At 34.5% G+C, this 18,314-nt stretch overlaps 1 protein-coding gene across 4 annotated transcripts in view; it reads right to left on the bottom strand.

The window, feature by feature from the left end:
* SPAG16 (sperm associated antigen 16) overlaps positions 1–18,314 on the bottom strand; it is a 1,161,609-nt gene that overhangs the window by 923,228 nt on the left and 220,067 nt on the right. For all 4 annotated transcript variants that reach the window (XM_054478489.2, XM_054478490.2, XM_054478491.2 and 1 more), the window contains one exon: positions 13,014–13,141. In XM_054478489.2, coding sequence (XP_054334464.1) covers positions 13,014–13,141 — 128 coding nt within the window. The remainder of the gene's footprint in view (positions 1–13,013; positions 13,142–18,314) is intronic.

Raw genomic sequence — 18,314 nt, 5'->3', positions numbered from 1 at the left:
TACAGACGGGAATCAAGGCTAAATGTCTAAGGTTGAGAAACTGGCTAACTCATATTTATTAAGAAGAGTCTTTAAAACTCACCTATATTTGACCCTTCTGTTGTACATATGACTTGACTAGAAAATGCAGACTCACCGTTTTCTAGGAACTCATTCATTCATCAAGTCACTGTGTTTTAAGTGCCAACTATGTTGTCATAAGCTATACTACGCTAGAATATGTAAAGAAGAGCCAGTTCTTTCCCAAAGAAGTTGATAGCCAGTAGGAGATTCAGATATTCAGATGGGAAAGTGGGCAACTGCTATATACTCCTCTGTAAAATGGATGAATAATAGTACCATATTAAAGAATTGTTCATAGGATTAAATGAGAAATTATGTGAAAAGCCTTTAACGTGATTGGTTCAACTTTTCAAAAAATGTTCATTGTGATCATCATTGTGGTAGCATCATCCAAGATTTAAGCAGAACTGTTTGCTGATCTCTTAATAGAAATTAATAAACTAATTCATAAATCACATTTTTATTTAGCCTATTATTTCAAAGTTTCTACTTTCATCTAAATGACTTTATAGTAGGGTGAACAAATAAAAAATAAAATATTTTTATTTATAAATGTGGTTCCTTGTATAAAAAGGAACTTTTGAGACAGGTGCAGTGGCTCATGCCTGTAATCCTAGCAATTTAGGAGGCTGAGGCAGAAGAATCGCTTGAGCCCAGGAATTTAAGATCAACCTGGGAAACATGGCAAGACCCCATCTCCACAGAAAAACAAAAATTTAAAAATAGCTGGTGCATGCCAGTGGTCTCAGCTACGTGGGAGGCTGAGACAGGAGGACTGCTTGATCCCTGGGGGTCCAGGCTGCATTGAGCCCTCTTCATGCCACTGCGCTCCAGCCTGAGTGACAGGATGAGATTCTGTCTCAAAAAAGAACAGCAACAACAACAAAGATACAACGTTTGAATTTTTTTTAAAGGTTTTACTTACTATGTCGTATTCCAGAATAAAAGCCACTATTTAAATCAAAAAATCACTTTGGAAATAGCTAAATAAAAATAAATGTATGTAATTCTTAAACCACTTTGGTTAATAGCCTAAGACATCATTTGATTGGGCTAATTCAGTATCTAAATCTGTTAATTAACAATTTTCAGGAATTTTTTTTGTTGGCTTGTTTTTTAAAAAGAAAAATAAGTAAATAGCAATATAACTAGCAGTAAAGATTAAAATCGATAAAATTACTTTTCTAGAACAACTAAGCTTTAGTATATAGTAAGTCCAATATCTATTTTTAATATCTAGATAAACATCACAAATAAATGTACATTCTCTGCCAAGCACAAAAAGGAAAAGTATACTCTATTGTCATGTAATAAACAACTAGACTTAAATGTACTACAACATTTTGCACAAAAGGAGAAAAAGTCTCAAAATTATCACTAAGAAATTACGGTAGTTATTTCCCAATCACTCTGTTTAAATACACAGAGCAGGTCTTAAGACATACTAATTCAGCTTCCTCTGAAGAGAATTACTGGCATTATCATGTCAGTTCCCTGATAGTGTTTTGCATAAGAAAATATTACAAAGAAAAGCTAGAAAATTTGGAAATAGATGTATATTTTTTTTCACCAAGTGCTGTTATTTCGGTTTCCTTAAGCATAAATGTAAAACAAATGCAGGTAAATTCTTTCTATCCCTAGATCACAATTTCTCAGGCAGTTAATATTATCAGCTTAATAAATGTTCAATATTATTACTAAAGCAATGAAAATGATACCTAACATCAACAATTTGTTAGGCTTCTTGAGAAGTTGTTATTAGCCCAATTTAACATAACAAAATGAAAGTTATAAAACTTGTCAATGGCATCTGCAAGAATTACTGCAGAAACAAGTTACCTTAAAAGATTTAGTCTAGAATTCCCTATTGAGATCAGGAACATGCAGTCCATGGCCATTCCACACTCAACATGCCCTATCTTGTCAAAACTTGGAAGCTAACCAGGGTTAGACCTGGTGAGTACTTGGATGGGAGATTAGAAATATACAGGTACTTTTTCCCCTCTGGGAACGGTCTCTACCTTCACCAAGAATTACCCATGTGTTTGTATACCATAAAACATATTATCTCATTACTCATGACCTACACAGTTTCAACTTTCTTATCCCTTTCCTGATATTGCTTTGCTGTGATTAGGGGCTAGAGCTGTTTGGACACTAGGAGGCCCAAGTCCTTGCTCGGGCACCTTTTAATTCCTTCTGAAGAAAATATGCAAAAAGAACTCTGGGTAAATGCAAACTAGTTTATCTCCGCTCTCAAATATGACAGCTGGACTCCTGCAACCTATTACCTACCACCCCACTCTAAGGCCTAAAATAACATTGGTCGTTTTCTGTCCTTTTCTTCTAGGCCCACAGTTAATAATTGGATCTCTAGGTTGTACTAGTGTAATGACAAAAAAGAAGCACAGAAATAAATCTCTCTCTCTCTCTCTCTCACTTACCATTTAATTCCTAATGTTTAGAACACAAGGTAGGAATTGAGTATACAACTATTGAATGAGTGAAGAAAACCAAGGGGAAATAACTGGGTTTTTCTCGATTCAAGACCACTTTTCTCCTTTCACATAAAGTTGCACGTTTTAGCGATATGACCCAATTATATTCTTGACCTTGACCAAATCAATTATCTTCCTCCTAGTGGTGGTCTTATTGAAAAAGGGAGGAGATTTTGACTACATTTTACTCCATATCTGTGACATTCATATATCATATGTACCTGAAATGCCTAGTTTTCCTTTCATATACTCTTCATCAATTGAAAAGTCCTAAGCCCATGGATTCAATCCAGAATACACAATATACTCTAAATTTATATTTGTTACTGGGTTTCCCCACGAGCATTCTGTGGGTTTGTCAGGTGTATCCTCACTCCCCAAATGGAGAATGATATGAAATACAGGTGCCAAGAGAATCTGATTGAACAGTTAAAGAATAGAACTGGGAGATTATGGAGTGAAAACCCAGGTGTCAGTTTAGCAAGCTCAAGTTTAAAGGTTAACTGCCTGTCAAAATTTAGAATCAAGAAGGCCAAATAGATGAGGAAAAAGCAGAAGATTCAAGAATCCAGTAAAAGTCTGAGGAATACTAAAGAAACCAGTGTCTGGAAACAGGGAGGAGAAAGTCCATATGAGAATTGGGGAATGACTGTTGAGAAAACAGACAAGCAAGAGTAAGAAACCTAGAAATCTGAACGAATAAGGCAGGCTGAAAAAAAGGGATCCCCTTTTGTGCTTTCTGAAAAGTGCGAGAGAACTGGGTCATGAGCATATGACAGAAGTAACTCTAATTATTATGAGAGTAGTGTTTATAGCTATCCTATATGCACAGAGAATGCCAGTTATGGTTATGATAATGAGTAGGAAAATTATACCACAGGCATTCATATAAATTTCTTGACATTCAAGCTAAATGAATTTTAAAAGACAGAGTGACAGCTGGTGATAGCCAGGTTATAAGTAGATAATACACAGTATGTTGAAAAACTTGTCTATAGAACTATAGGCACTCATAATAACTTAAGTGATGCATTCATTCTTTCAACACATATTAAGTCACTTCCTATCTGTCAGGGACTATTCATAATGACAAGATATGATCTGTGCTATCAAGAGTCCTTATTGGGGTGTTGGGAGACACAGACACAAAAATAAATCATTGGAATCCATAGGATCTGTTCTATGCACCCCTGTATTATGCATTTTCTATGTTATGTACCTAGTATCAAGAGAACAGAAAGGAGCTCTAGTATAGTATAGAAACATACTTTAGGTTGCTTGAATATTTGCAAGTGGAAAAAGGAGGTAACAGGCATAATGGTCAAAGGAACATGAGCCAATGCATGAGCACATGAAGGGATTTCATTGAATATAGAGCATAAGGGGTGCAGAAGCAAAGGACACAATAGAACTAGAAAAAAAATTGGTTAGAGCTACATAGGGAAGAGCCAAATGTGTCTTAAGGGCTTGAAAAATAAAGATTTTAAAGCAGAAATAAGATATTGGATCCTCATTTTAGAAAGACTACTATGATGGCAGTAGGGAGGATAAATTCAAGTTGGAGGAGTGACTGGAGGCAGACCATAGGAAACTGCTGGGGAAGCCTAAGTGACAGATGATGGTCTTTGACAGACATGAATGACTGAACAACTCATTTTGGACATAAAATACACAGGCTTAAGTGATGGATTGCATGTGATAAATAAGTGGTAAAGAGGATGTTAAAAAGACTCACAGGTCATCTTAGGTGACCATATGGATGATAATAACATTAAATAAAATGGGAGAAAGTTGGTGAGCATGGAGAAGAGGAAAATGATGAAAAAGGAGAGCTGGTATTGAGACCTGCTAAATTTGAGGTGCTCACAAGATATGCAAGTTGAAATGTCCTATTTCATGAGGTACTCTGAATTAATAGTCATTGCAGCTTGGGATAATGTCAGGAGTTTAAAAACTGAAATCAGAGCATCAATATTGTTTTATATGTTCGGTGTATAAATCTAATAAAAGTTTTATTACTTTCTATTAGACTATAAAAGCACTTTTAATATGAAAAATTTAATCATATAAACCAATATGACAATATCATTCTCTAGTCATGGCCCTATAAGAAACTGCCAAAATTGGTTTAAGATTTAGATCTATGACACAAGCACTGATGTTTACAACCCATTCATCATAAAAAAAAATAAGTAAGTCAATTATGGAATACCATTCCACATGCATTGACTTTAACATGGACTAAAGACATTGGTTTCACCTCAACTTGCCAAGACATTGGCAAGTGGCAATTACTACTGCCATTACTTGATGGGTGCTTCACCTAAATCAAAACTACTGATTGCTCATACTTCACCATGTCTTGCCACCTTTAATTATTTAAACAGAATAATGAGTACATGTGTGAATATAATATAGTTTGAAATACTAAATAAATTTTCAAAGACAACAAGAGATATATTGGTACTTGTTCTAAACCATCTTCTCTGACATTCTGCATTACAAAAATTAACCTTTTCTTTGAATTTGCATTTCCCTTTCTATTACACAGTATGTAATAGGAAATACCAGTATGTAGCTAAGGAGGAAGCTGGAGTGAGAGATGCTTTCTATATTTATTGGAATATTCTTAACGTATTGTCAGTCCGTGGAAATAGACCTGCCTTACCATAATAATATACTCCAGAAAAAGTTTTATGTAAAAATGGAATGTCTTAATTTTTCAAAAACTGAAACTATGTCCTAAGGCAGAAAATCATAGTTTCATTTCTTACCAACCGTAGTTAAAGGGTGGGATTTTTATGTATTGTTGTCACTACACATAATTGCTATATATAATTATAGTATGTCCAACAATGCCTTCTTGTAGGTCACTGTGGTTATTACTACAGATCTAGATAATTAAAAGAGAATGAAAAATGTTTACAGTCCCAGGAGGGCAACTGTCTGTCTATCACTGAGTCTATGAAACACTGGAATTGAAAATGCTCTGTGCATCATCTGTGACCAATGATAAAGCCTTTCCATAATTTTAGCTGTGAGTTGACCATAAAAAAAAAACAAGGTAGAACACCTTCTGGAAGATTATAGCTGCTCAGGTTTTAAAACCCAATGTCTAAACAAACTTACTTTAAAGTTGAAGACAAACACATGCAATGGCTCTAAAGACAATCTGAAATAAATTGAAAATCTAATCTACTAATTAGATAATGTATTTATTCATAGAACACACCCCAAAAAGATAAATAGCTCATTAAAATGAATGTTTACATTTGCTACATATTGTACACCTTTCTTCTTAAAATTTAATGGCATAAATATTATTATTTAATAGAAGATAGCTGAATACCTTAGTACTTTGATAATAAACTATAAAACTAGCAGACAGTATCTTTGTATTAGAGAAAATATTTTAAATTATTCTGTAAAATACTTATAAGTAATGATCACAAGTGTTTCAATTGTATGTAATTATCACCTTCCTAAGGGGAATTTTCTTGAAGCTAAATGGAGTATAAGTTCTTTCTCTTAGAAATGCAAAATTTAAATATAGACTTTGCTCTAATATATTGCTTGTTTGTTTTGATGGGATGTAAACATAAAAATTACAACATAATTTAAGCTTATTATAAATATCCATTGGAAAAATAAATATCTATGATTATTTTCAAGATACTTAATTTCAAAACTCACATTTAAAAATATAACTAATACTCTCTTGAAAACATATAATTTAATTAATATAGTTTATATATGGATATATATAAAGTACTTAAGCTTTATATATATGATATGTATATATGGATATGTATAATTAAGTACTTAAGCTTTATACTTAAAGCTTATATTATATTATATTATCATATTATATATATCCATATATAAACTATATTAATTAAATTACATGTTTTCCAAAAGTTACATTTCTATAATGCCCATATTTTCACAGTAAAAGCTACTTAGTAACTTTATTTCTGGTGTCTGTTTCAATTAAAATACAAGGAATAGTACTGACATGAACCTGTTCGCTAGGCAGCATACACAGTTATGAACTTTGTTCACAGCACAGTCCAAGGTGTCCTATGTATATTTAAGTTCACTTAGAAGTTTAATTACCATCAATCGTTTAACATGTCAAACCTGTTCAAACCTGTTCCTCCCTTAGTCTTCCCCATATAAATTAATGGTCACTCTATTCTTCCTGTTCTCAGGCCAAAAACCTTAGAATAATTCTTAAATTCTTTCTTTCACTCCACAACCAGCCCAACAGAAAATCTTGTCGACTCTCCTATCAAAAAAATAATGAAAATCTGACTACTCATTAGCCTCTATATCATTGTCAACTTACTCCAGGAAACCTTATAATTTTCTTGGATTACTGAAATAGTTCCTAACTAGTCTACCAGCTTCTATTCTTGACCCCTACAACAGTGTAATTTCCTCACAGCAGTTACAGACACCTTGTTTTTATGTATGTAAAACTGTGTAATTCTTCTGTTCAAAATCCTCTAACACCTTCCTAACATTCTCAGATTAAAATTCAAAGTCCTCTTTACCATGATTTATAAGGCCCTAAGTCACAGCCTCTTTGATCCCCAAGTACATAACTTTATATTCCCCCTCCTATTCTCCAAGCTCACTTATTCTGTCCATGCTGGACCCCTTGCTGTTCCCACAATATTTTGGATATGCTCCCACCTAAAGGGCTTTGCATTTGCTGTTCTCTCTGACTCTAATTTTCTTCCTAGTGCTCCACATGTCTCACTTCATCACCTGCTTCAGGTTTCCCTTACATATCACTTTCTCAAGAAAAGTCCTGGCCACTCTCTTTAAAACTGATTTCATCCTACACTCAGTTTCCCTCTGTCTCACTTTATGTTTTTCTACAGCATTTATGGCCATCAAATACAGTATGTGTTCACTATTGGCTTATTAACTGTTCCCTCAATCAATGTAATCTCCCTCAGAACAGATTTCTGTCTAGTTAGTTAACTGCCCAGAGTAGTGCCTGACACGTGTTCAATAACATTTTTTTGTGTGAATGAGTGAATGCAAAAATCTCTTCAATCTTTTTATTTTTAAAATTCATTTATCATGTGTGGCCTAACATCTAATTTCACAAAGAGATAGCACATTAGTCTGGAAAATTAAAGCTTGATAAAGTTTGGAGAACTCTACAACCAACAAATGTTTCAGGGAACCATGCGTCTTCTATCACATGGCTTAGAACTTTCAAAGTCAACAGTGAATCCCACTGGAAGTCTTAGGGGTTAGGTCTGGAAGTGATAGGCACTGCCTTTGGTCATTTTCAGGCACATGGCCAAATTCCCAAGTTCAATTCCAAACTGAAGATATAATCTCCCAATGGGCTCAGAGAAGAGGAAACTGGATTGGTGAGCATCTACCCATCTCTGCCACACATTAACTAGGAAAACACTGCATGCCTACTGAGAACCACCAATGAAATAAAGTAGAATGAAAGGACTGAAAGTGACTAAGAGAGTGAGGAGTAAAATATCAGCTACATTTTTCAGGCACTGCCTCTCTGAGGAGGTAACATTTGAGCTAAGAGAGGTTAGAATGAGCTACACATGTAAAAATTGGAGAAGTAATACTGGGAGTCTGTGGAGAAGGTAGTGGAAAGACCTTGGAGTAGGAATAAGTGTGGCATGTTTGCAGAACAGTGAGAAGACTGGTGTCATTGAGGAGATAGGGCAAGGGAGAGTGGGAGAGCATGCAGCCAAGGAGGTAGGCAAGAGTCTCATCTTGCAGAGGCCACACAGTAATAAGTTTGGGTTTTATTTTTTCAACAAGGGGAAGACATCATTGTATTTAAAGCAGGAAATCTGATGATCTGATTTACATTTTAAAAATATGTTTGGCTATTGTGACATGAGTGAATTACTGTGGGGTAAGACAGGGTAAATTAGGAGGCTTTTGCAAGAGTATGAGAAATGACCATAGTAATACAGATAGAAAGAAGTGGGAAAAAAATTAATATATTCTGGAGGAAAGACCTATCAGACTTTCTGGTAGATTTAATGGTGGGAATTGCAGGGTGAGGGAATGAGGAATTAAAATGACTCCTAGGCTTTTAGCTTGAGTAAGTTCACACAGATTTGGTACATTTGCAAAAATGAAGGAGATAAGGAGAAGATTAGGTCTTTTGGGGGAAAACCAAAGTTATTTTTTGGACAGATGAAAATTTGGAGAAACCTATTAGATATTCAAGCTCAGGAGAGACATCATGGTAGAGACGCCACCATATGGAAAGTATTTAAAGCCAGAGAAGGGAAGAGGCCACCTGCAAATGAGAGTGAAAAGATGAAGCTATAAAGTTGAGTCTAGGGCCAACCTATCAACCAGAAATCTGGCCAGAAAGGAGCAGCTCACTGAAGATGCTGAGAAGGATATGAGCCTGGGAGTCAGCAGGAAAACTAGAATCATGCAAATAACAGGAGTCAGGAGAGGAAAAGCAGGAGTGGTCAGAGGTGAAGAAAATGAGAATGAGTGAGTGATGACTGGTGGTGGACACGGGGAGTGGCTAATGACTGGCAAGAGCAGTTTCAGGAGAGGAAAGGAAGAGAACCCGCTGGCAGGGGAGAATGGCAAGAACAAGTGGAGGTTATTAATTCAGTCTGTGCTTTTGTCAGCCTCCTTAGAGACAATGAGCAGGTTATGAGGAAACAGCATAGGTTTGATGGGGAGTTCTCTGGATAAGAAAAAAAAAATTTTTAAACAACTTGGCCACAACGGTGAAACCCCGTCTCTTCTAAAAATACAAAAATTAGCCAGGTGTGGTGGCGGGCGCCTGTGGTCCCAGCTACTCAGGAGGCTGAGGCAGGAGAATCCCTTGAACCTGGGAATCGGAGTCTGCAGTGAGCCGAGATCACACCACTGCGCTCCAGCCTGGGCAAGAGAGCGAGACTCCATCTCAAAAAACAAAACAAACAAACAAACAAACAAACAACTAGTGGCAGTCACTGGAAGACATGTTCTAGGCTGATGGGAAGCATCGTGTAAGAGTAGAAGAAAGACATCTACCTAAATCAGAGCTTAAAAACTCTCTTAACTAATTTAATTTAAAATTTGGTTCTTTGAACTATGAAACCATACTCTATGAAAATGCAAACTAGTAATACATCAATGATTTCTAAATTACCTGGATTTTAATATGCACTTATTTTATTATGACCTTGTTAGAAAAACATTATAAAAACACATTTTGATAAATCTGTTTTTCCGGAGGGAAAAAAAAACATAATTATTCTGCACTTAAACACAATCTAACTACTTATTTTAATATTTAAGTTTATAGCAATTATCGTAGGTTGTGCTTGTCATGCATTTTGCCCAAATCATAGGTCATATAGTTGTGTATTACTGGCAAAATTGTATGCCCAACTATAAAAGCAGAGATTATTTTTTCATTTTGTTTATTTAAAATAATGCGTGGCTTATTCACTATTTTGTAGTTTGCCTTTGGGTTGACCAGATCTCACACAAATTCTTTCTTTGTGATTCGCAAGGTGTCTGAGTCTCATATATGTATGTGACAGAGAAGGAGAAAGGAGAGAGAGAGAGAAAAATAATAACTGCCTTATAGAAATACAAAGGTCAGACATAGTGTGTGTATGCAGCAACTGAATCCTGGCACTTATAGAGGCTTAGCAAAGCATATTATTTCCATTGTCATTGTCATTACTCTTACTGCTATATTTTTGAAGTTAAGAAACCTATACACCATAGCTGAAGAACTTTCTTTCCACTGATGGCAAATGAAAAACAAAAATAAATTTTAAAAATACATAGTCCCCAAGCACAAAAAAAAAAAAAAACTTTCTTTTTTCCTTAAAAAAGTATATAATTGGGTCAATAAACACTGTATTGTAGACTTACTAAGTACTAAGATTCTGTATGTGTATGTCTGTAGAGGGGGTGGTATCTGTTTTTTTTTTTGGTTTTTTTTTTTTTTTTTTTTTTGAGACAGAATCTTGCTCTGTCACCTAGGCTGGAGGCAGTGGCGCAATCTCGGCTCACTGCAAGCTCTGCCTCCCGGGTTCACGCCATTCTCCTGCCTCAGCCTCCCGAGTAGCTGGGACTACAGGCGCCCGCCACCACGCCCAGCTAATTTTTTTGTATTTTTAGTAGAGACAGGGTTTCATCGTGTTAGCCAGGATGGTCTCAATCTCCTGACCTAGTGATCTGCCCATCTCGGCCTCCCAAAGTGCTGGGATTACAGGCATGAGCCACCACACCCAGCCACTGGTTTTAAAATTAAGAACACAGATTATGAAACTATTTGAGAAACACTAACAATTTTAAACTGAGTTTTATATTATGTCTAGTTAAGGATTGGTAGTATAGAATGAGAGTACAGAGAAAGAAGTAGCAGAATAAACTACCACTTTTGCCATGTGTTTGGGAGAGTGACAAACACACATAGCAAAAAAAGAAATAGTAGTATAAGGAAGCAGAAAATGAGACCATTTGGAAATGAAGTAGACAGGCAAAAAGTGTCTGATGTAAGTAAGTTGTCCCAAAGTCACAATTTAATCTTCCACTGAGGTATGTTACTCTAAGAGACTAGTGATTATTTTTCTTTTACCGATTTATTTTTCTACTAATAAACTAATAATGCGACAGCCTTCCCTCCTAATAGGCTAACTAGTGAAGATTGTTACAAAACCATTATTCCTTGAGTTGCAGTAGTAGTAATCAGGACAGCTGTCTTTCCAAAAGCTGGAAATAAAGTAAGCTGAAATCCATATTTTGCCTTTGACTAAGAGCTAAATGTTTCCCTCTGTTTCTTCTCCACATTTTCATTTAATAGAGGCTTTTCCCTTAACCTCCACTTAATTGCTGTATTGACCAACATGTTCCATTATCTCCACAAAACACACAAGCTGCACTCACTGAACCCCAACTGCTCAGAGCTCTCCAATCACACCCAAGTAGACCAGCACTGGCCACTCCCATCAGCCAAGGTTCATGATTGTAAAGAGTCACAAGAGTTTGGTCCTAAACCTGTTTATAAGCCAGTTGTGTTTGTTATTGTAGTATAAACATTAGTTATGGTGATGAAATATGAGAAGGATAAACAGAATTGCTGTTAATGAAAATTAAATTAATGTTACAAAAAGGTGGGGAGATCATCTGAAGTTGTCTGAAGTTCTTATTTTAGATAAAAGAAATGACAAATTGAAATTGTAGAAGATGCATTATTGGCATGGCTTAGGTAAGAAATATTGTGTAGAATTCCAATCAATAGACATTTAAGAAAAAGTCATGACCTTACATCAAAAGACTAGCATATGAATGTACAGGCACTTGTTTTACATTGAAATAGAACACTAAGGTATAAATGTATCATTTTTATGGTTCCCTTTACTAACAGACCTTTTCAATTCATTCACCTACTGCTTTTGGTCATGACAGAAGTATTCATATGTGCTATGTTCTCATGACATATACCATAGACAATATTCTTGCTACGAGGAAATAATCAAACAAATGGGGTTTAGAAAGTAGATTCCACATGCCATATGGTCATCAAGAGCAGAGGAAGCTTTGCAAATGAAAAAAAAATACTCACTATAGGTAAAATATATGTGTTAAAGAGTGGTTAATGTCTCTTCTGAGTCATTAGTCCTCCTTAAGTATAATAGGAGCAATTACAAAACAAATGCCATATATTTTTGTACAAGTCTTAGATTTCTTGAAGAACAATTACATAAATTTGGGACTCTATGACCAAATGCAAGAAAATAATGTTACTTATATAAACTAAACCATAATTAAAATGATGTATCCATGATTATCAACAAAAGCTGGCCACTTAATGAAATGTAAATGTACCATGGAATCATAAGATTTATATATGCATATTTTCTACAGAATTTTTTTAAATTTTGAATAAAAATACTCTCCATTTTATAAGATTTAAAATGTTTATCAATATAAATATGCAGATTCATAAAACAATTTATTTCAATAAATGTTGAGTAATACTAAGTCTCGTCTTTAAACCTATGTAATTATAGTTCACAAAAATTACAGTCCTCATAACAAACAAGTAAAAAGAACTTATTAACGGGAAAAAAGTACATTGGTAAAATTGGTAAGAAAAATAAACAAATGAAATGCATAGCTGATGAGATCCTATCTTTAAAGTAATCCTAGAAACTTCTCTAAAAATGATTTGTGCATTTTTACTCCAACCTCTACAATAAAATACACAATAGTGCACTTAGTCTGTACTGCCACCAAGTGCTTAAACCAATTACTTTTAAGATTCTTACAGCTACTATAAGCAGATTCTTTCACTGCTATGAGTAGCAATTTTGAAAGGCTAAAAGCAAACCATTTCGACCATGAATGGCTGTAAGAGCATCAAAATTTTGACATGAAATTAAAATCTCAAAAGTATTAATAAAACATCAAAAATCCTACCAGCTCACTGGAAGTTCATGGAGTCTAAAAACGTTTTTCAGCTTGTAGTCAAATTTTGCTGGAGAAAGATTTTCTTTAGAAACATTCAGGTTTGGATTTGGTTGCATATCTATAGGAAACTCTGAATCCTAGAGAAAAAAATTAAACAAGAGCTCTGCGTTAAACATCAAAATCACTGCACATGTTGATACTCTGATTTAATATTAAATTACAACATAAACATTATAATAATATTTGCCCAGAATTTACATGAAGTCCTTCATTTCCAATTTTAGCTTTGAGAAAATATTAAGAAAGATAAAATTTTAAATAAGGCACGTATCAATTGATATAACCAATTTCAATTCTAAGTCTCATGTTACATGTTAAAAATTACTTGAAAATACTCCCTATTTGAATTCCAATGAAGCACAATATAGCATTATCATATATTATTGGTTAATTGTCTTTTTTTAAATAAGCTTTCCAGGCCCAACAGTAATGTCAGCAGTCAAAAGTCTATAATTCTTATGCCCCTTTTGTCCCCTATAAATGGCCGACTAAAAACACTTTTCACTGGGTAACAAAGTTAACATTTGCTAATTGATTGATTATGATTTTCTTTTTAAATCTAAGGACACAGGACTAATTTAAAAACTCTTAATGAAAGTAAACCATTTCTATTAATCCTGTCAAATCACATATATTAGAATCCACATCTGTCATTTCTTGGTCACCTCCCTCTCCACCAAGCAAACCATAGCTACAGATCAAAGAGCATTTTCAGTGCATGAGAAAGTAGTCCTTCCTCAGTGGAAAAAAAGACATGCTACAAATAAGCACTCAACACATAATGAAGGAGAGATTAATTGCTTAACTGTATTCAAAAAAAGAAGTTATGAATCCCCTTACAGCTAATTCTTTAAAATTGCTCTGACAGAAGGCTCATATCATGAATTTTTGCACCCATTTACTTATTCAAAAATTATTTATCTCATTATTTTAGGCATGAAAAATCTTTTTTTTTCTTTCTTTTTTTTTTTTTTTTTTCGTTTTTGAGACGGAGTCTCGCTTTGTTGCCCAGGATGGATTGCAGTGGCGGGATCTTGGCTCACTGCAACCTCCGCCTTCCGGATTCAGGCAATTCCCCTGCCTCAGCCTCCCGAGTAGTTGGGACTACAGGCGCGTGCCACCACGCCCGGCTAATTTTTTGTATTTTTAGTAGACGGGTTTCACCATATTGGCCAGGCTGGTCTCAAACTCCCGACCTCAGGTGATCCACCCGCCTTGGCCTCCCAAAGTGGTGGGATTACAGGCGTGAGCACCGCCTCTGGCCTGAAATAATATATTTCTAATTAACAAAGTAGTACATACTCATATAGAAATTTTGTGCATTTCATAATACTACAAAAACTTAAAAGCTAGCTTAGTCTCACCACCCAGATATAATTATTATTAACACTGTGGTTTAATTACTTAATTTTTTTCCATCTTTCTCTCTCAATTTTTACAAAATTGGAACCACGCTCTATTATCTTCTCTCGTTTTTCATTTATCATTGCTGCATTTTCATGTCATTTAGTCTGTTTTGAAGGAATGACGAATGCCACATTTTACTTATTCAGTGATTTTTGTCTCTCTTATGGTTATCAATATTATGAACAGAGTTTTTGGTCTATAAATCTGCACTTCACTAAGTATTTCCTTAAAGCATAGTACTAGAAGTGTAAATAATTCAAATAGAATAAATATTTGAGAAAAACATTATATCTTTTCACAGACTGCTTTCTAGAAAAGCTGTACCAATTATACTTCTGCCAGTCATGTAGTACTGTGTGCAGTTCACCACATCTTTGTTAATGGCGTATACACACACATGTGCATACACACATGCACTTAAAACAATCCATTCTTTCAATAGTTATTTCCTTTGAATAATATTTATTATTGAGTGTCAATTTTATGACAGGCACCAGTTTCAGTTCTTATATCACTAAACAAAATAGACAAAATTCTCTCCCTTATGGAGCTTACACTCTAAAAGAAGTAACACCTAGGACAATATAAATAATGAACATATATACTATATTATATCTATAAAATAAAAAGCCTATGGAAAAAATTATTGCCAATTCATATATAATTAAGTTAAATATTTTTATATTTGTTATTTATTTGCTTTACTTCAGTTTTTCTGAATTGCATATTTATGCTGATTGCCTATTTTTCTATTGTTTTGCTGGTATTTTATTTTAATGATGATGCTTGGGTTGGAAATAGGGAAAGGGTAAATTACTATGTTAGAAAATATAGCAAGGGATCCAAATCAGTCTTATATAGTTGTTTGAACTGCATGAAAATATCTGAAACCATAAACACAGCAATTTTTATAAGCATTGTTAAACAAATCATCATATAAAACAAATAGAAAGAGGTGTTTAATAAGACCTAATCAACTAGGTCCTGCTGCCTACTTAGCAGAGCTAATAAAATAGTAAAATATAATGATAACTGAACAACTATTTAAAAAAAGATTTACATCAAGAGCAGCAAAACCCTAGTAAAAACAATCCAATCTAAGCATAGATTCACTTGCAGAGGTAAACATTAGATTTCTTATATCACCCAGCCTATATGCTGAAATATTTCAGGAGACAATGGTCAATACACGGGTAGGCAGCATCAGTGAGGTAAATGTGAGATACATAAATAAGGACAATGTGTACAGGATAGAAGAGGTAAAATAAATCTTAAAATTATTCTTCCAAGCACAAAAACCATAACCTTTTTTTGTATTGACAAGATACAATTGGAAGGCAAAGCTAAGCTCTCAGCAGTGTGCTTTAATAGTTCACTGGTCTTGACTCAAAGCGCACACACATTGAACTCACTAAGCAGATTTTTAAAAAAAATACCAGTATCACTGAGTCACACCCCAAATAAATTAAATAATAATTTGAGAGTAAGGCTCTGGCCCTCGTGTTTATTTTAAAGTTTTCTATGTGAAATAAAAGTCAGGGTTAAAATAATGGCTTTCCTTGGCAACTCAGCTCCACCACATATGAGTGTGAACTTAGGCAAGCTATTTAACAAGCTTTCAAAATATATATATATATTTCTATCTGTAAAATGCAACCCAAATAATACCTGTCTTACATGCTGCATTAAAATTGAGATAATCTCTGCAAAGCATTCATCACGTTAGTCACCTAACATGTTCATTAAATTCTTAATAAACATTATCTATTTGTATTGCTATTTTTATTATTTCTGCAACTAGTGGCATGTTAATTTCAGCTGGATAGCAAATTCATCATGAATTGTTTCATACTCCACTTATTTATTATGAAATAATTCTATATTAAACAAATTATAAGTTTAATATTCTCCTGGGATATTGATTGAAGCAGACTTGATTTTGACATAATCTTACTGAATCCCAGTTTCATAACCAGTTAACGGCTGGCTATCTATATATGTCCCAGTACCAGTAATAAAAGAAGTTATTGCTTTATGGGCCAGTTGGAATTAAATATAGTCTTACATTTAAAAAATGGAAGACCTGTGCTTGGCCTCTTTCACTTAACATAATAACTTTCAGTTCCATCCATGTTGCTGCAAATGACAGGATTTCATTCTTTTTTATGGCCGAATAATATTCCATTGTATATATACCACATTTTCTTTTTTCACTCACCCATTCATGGGCACTTAGGTTGATTCCATATTTCAGCTATTATGAACAGTGCTGCAATAAACATGAGAATGCAGACATCTCTTCATTATATTAAGTGAAATACGCTAAGCACAGAAATACAAATATTGCATGTTCTCACTCATATGTGGAAGCTAAAAAAGTGGATATAAGAAGGTAGAGAATAGATTGGTGGTTACTGGAGGCCAAAAAGATCAGTGGAGAAGCAAAGATGAAGAGAGGTTGAATAATGGGTACAAATGCATAGTTTCATAGAAGAAATAAGACCTAGTGTTCTGTAGATCAGTAGGGTGACTCTAGTTTAAAATAATCTATTGTACATTTCAAAATAGCTAGAAGAGAATAATTCAAATATTTATAACATAAAGAAAAGACAAACATTTAAGGTGATGGGTACATCAATTACACTGATGTGAACTTTACAAATTATATAAGTTATCACATGTACCCTGAAAAAAATTAAAAATAATAAAATAGTTTAAATTTCAAAGATCCAATGGGTACCCCTTTCTTAACTTGAGTAATACATCAGTTAGGCAACCCATGGGAAGCCAAGCTATCTACTGGGCCTCTTTCCCCATGAGTCCCTTGGGCACCCAGGTTTCCCCCAGACCCTAGATCTGTGCCACTCAATAGAGGTCTGCTTCCCTATCTTGTTATTTGCTGTTCATTGAACTAACATTCACAGGAATTGCCCCAAACAATTTTTAAGTGGAAGTGAAAAATTATTCAATCAGGCATTCTGTCAACATTTGAGTATCTACTCTATTTCAGGCACTATGTTAATTACTAGGTCATAAATATAAGTAGAATACATTGCTTTCACTCCAAGGATTCACAGTCCTGTGAAGGATACAGCATAAATGAAAAAAAAAAATACATCATTGGAAAAAGCTAGAGTAGAAATATGCAAAAGATAATAAGCAAATAAACAAGCAATAAAACTGTTGGAAAAGAGGAGACAAAATTATCATTAATTACAGATATTATGATTACACTGATAGATGATTAGACAGACAAGCCAAAAGGAAAAAGAAACTAAAGGGACCATATTACTATGGCTGATTACATCTGACAAATTATAAAATTAGTAAGTTTCGCTAGTATGCAATGAATTAACAGAAGATATAAAAGAAAAATATTGTCTGCGTGCAGTGGCTCATGCCTGTAATCCTAACATTTTGGTAGGCTGAAGCAGGTGGATCGCTTGAGCTCAGGAGTTTGAGATCAGCCTGGGCAATGTGGTGAAACCCATCTCTACAAAAAATACAAAAATTAGCCAGGCATGGTGGCTCCCACCTGTACTCCCAGCTACTTGGGGGGCTGAGGCAGGAGGATCGCTTGAGCCCAGGAGGTGAAGGTTGCAGTGAGCCAGGATTGTGCCACTGCACCCCAGCCCGAATGGACAGAGTGAGACGCTGTCTCAAAAAAAAAAAAAAAGAAAAGAAAAGAAAAGAAAAGAAAAATATTCCACTAACTCTAACAGCAATCAGATAAAAATACCTACTAGAACACTAACAAGAAATATGTTAAGCCTAAAGAAAGAAACTACACTTTATTCAGAGATATAAAGCAAGATCTTATTAGTATAGATAGTCCATGGACTC

The sequence above is a fragment of the Pongo pygmaeus genome, chromosome 11, assembly GCF_028885625.2.
Source record: "Pongo pygmaeus isolate AG05252 chromosome 11, NHGRI_mPonPyg2-v2.0_pri, whole genome shotgun sequence".
Classification (NCBI taxonomy): domain Eukaryota; kingdom Metazoa; phylum Chordata; class Mammalia; order Primates; family Hominidae; genus Pongo; species Pongo pygmaeus.
Note: the sequence above shows the minus strand (reverse complement) of the source record. Positions and strands in the feature narration are given on the sequence as shown.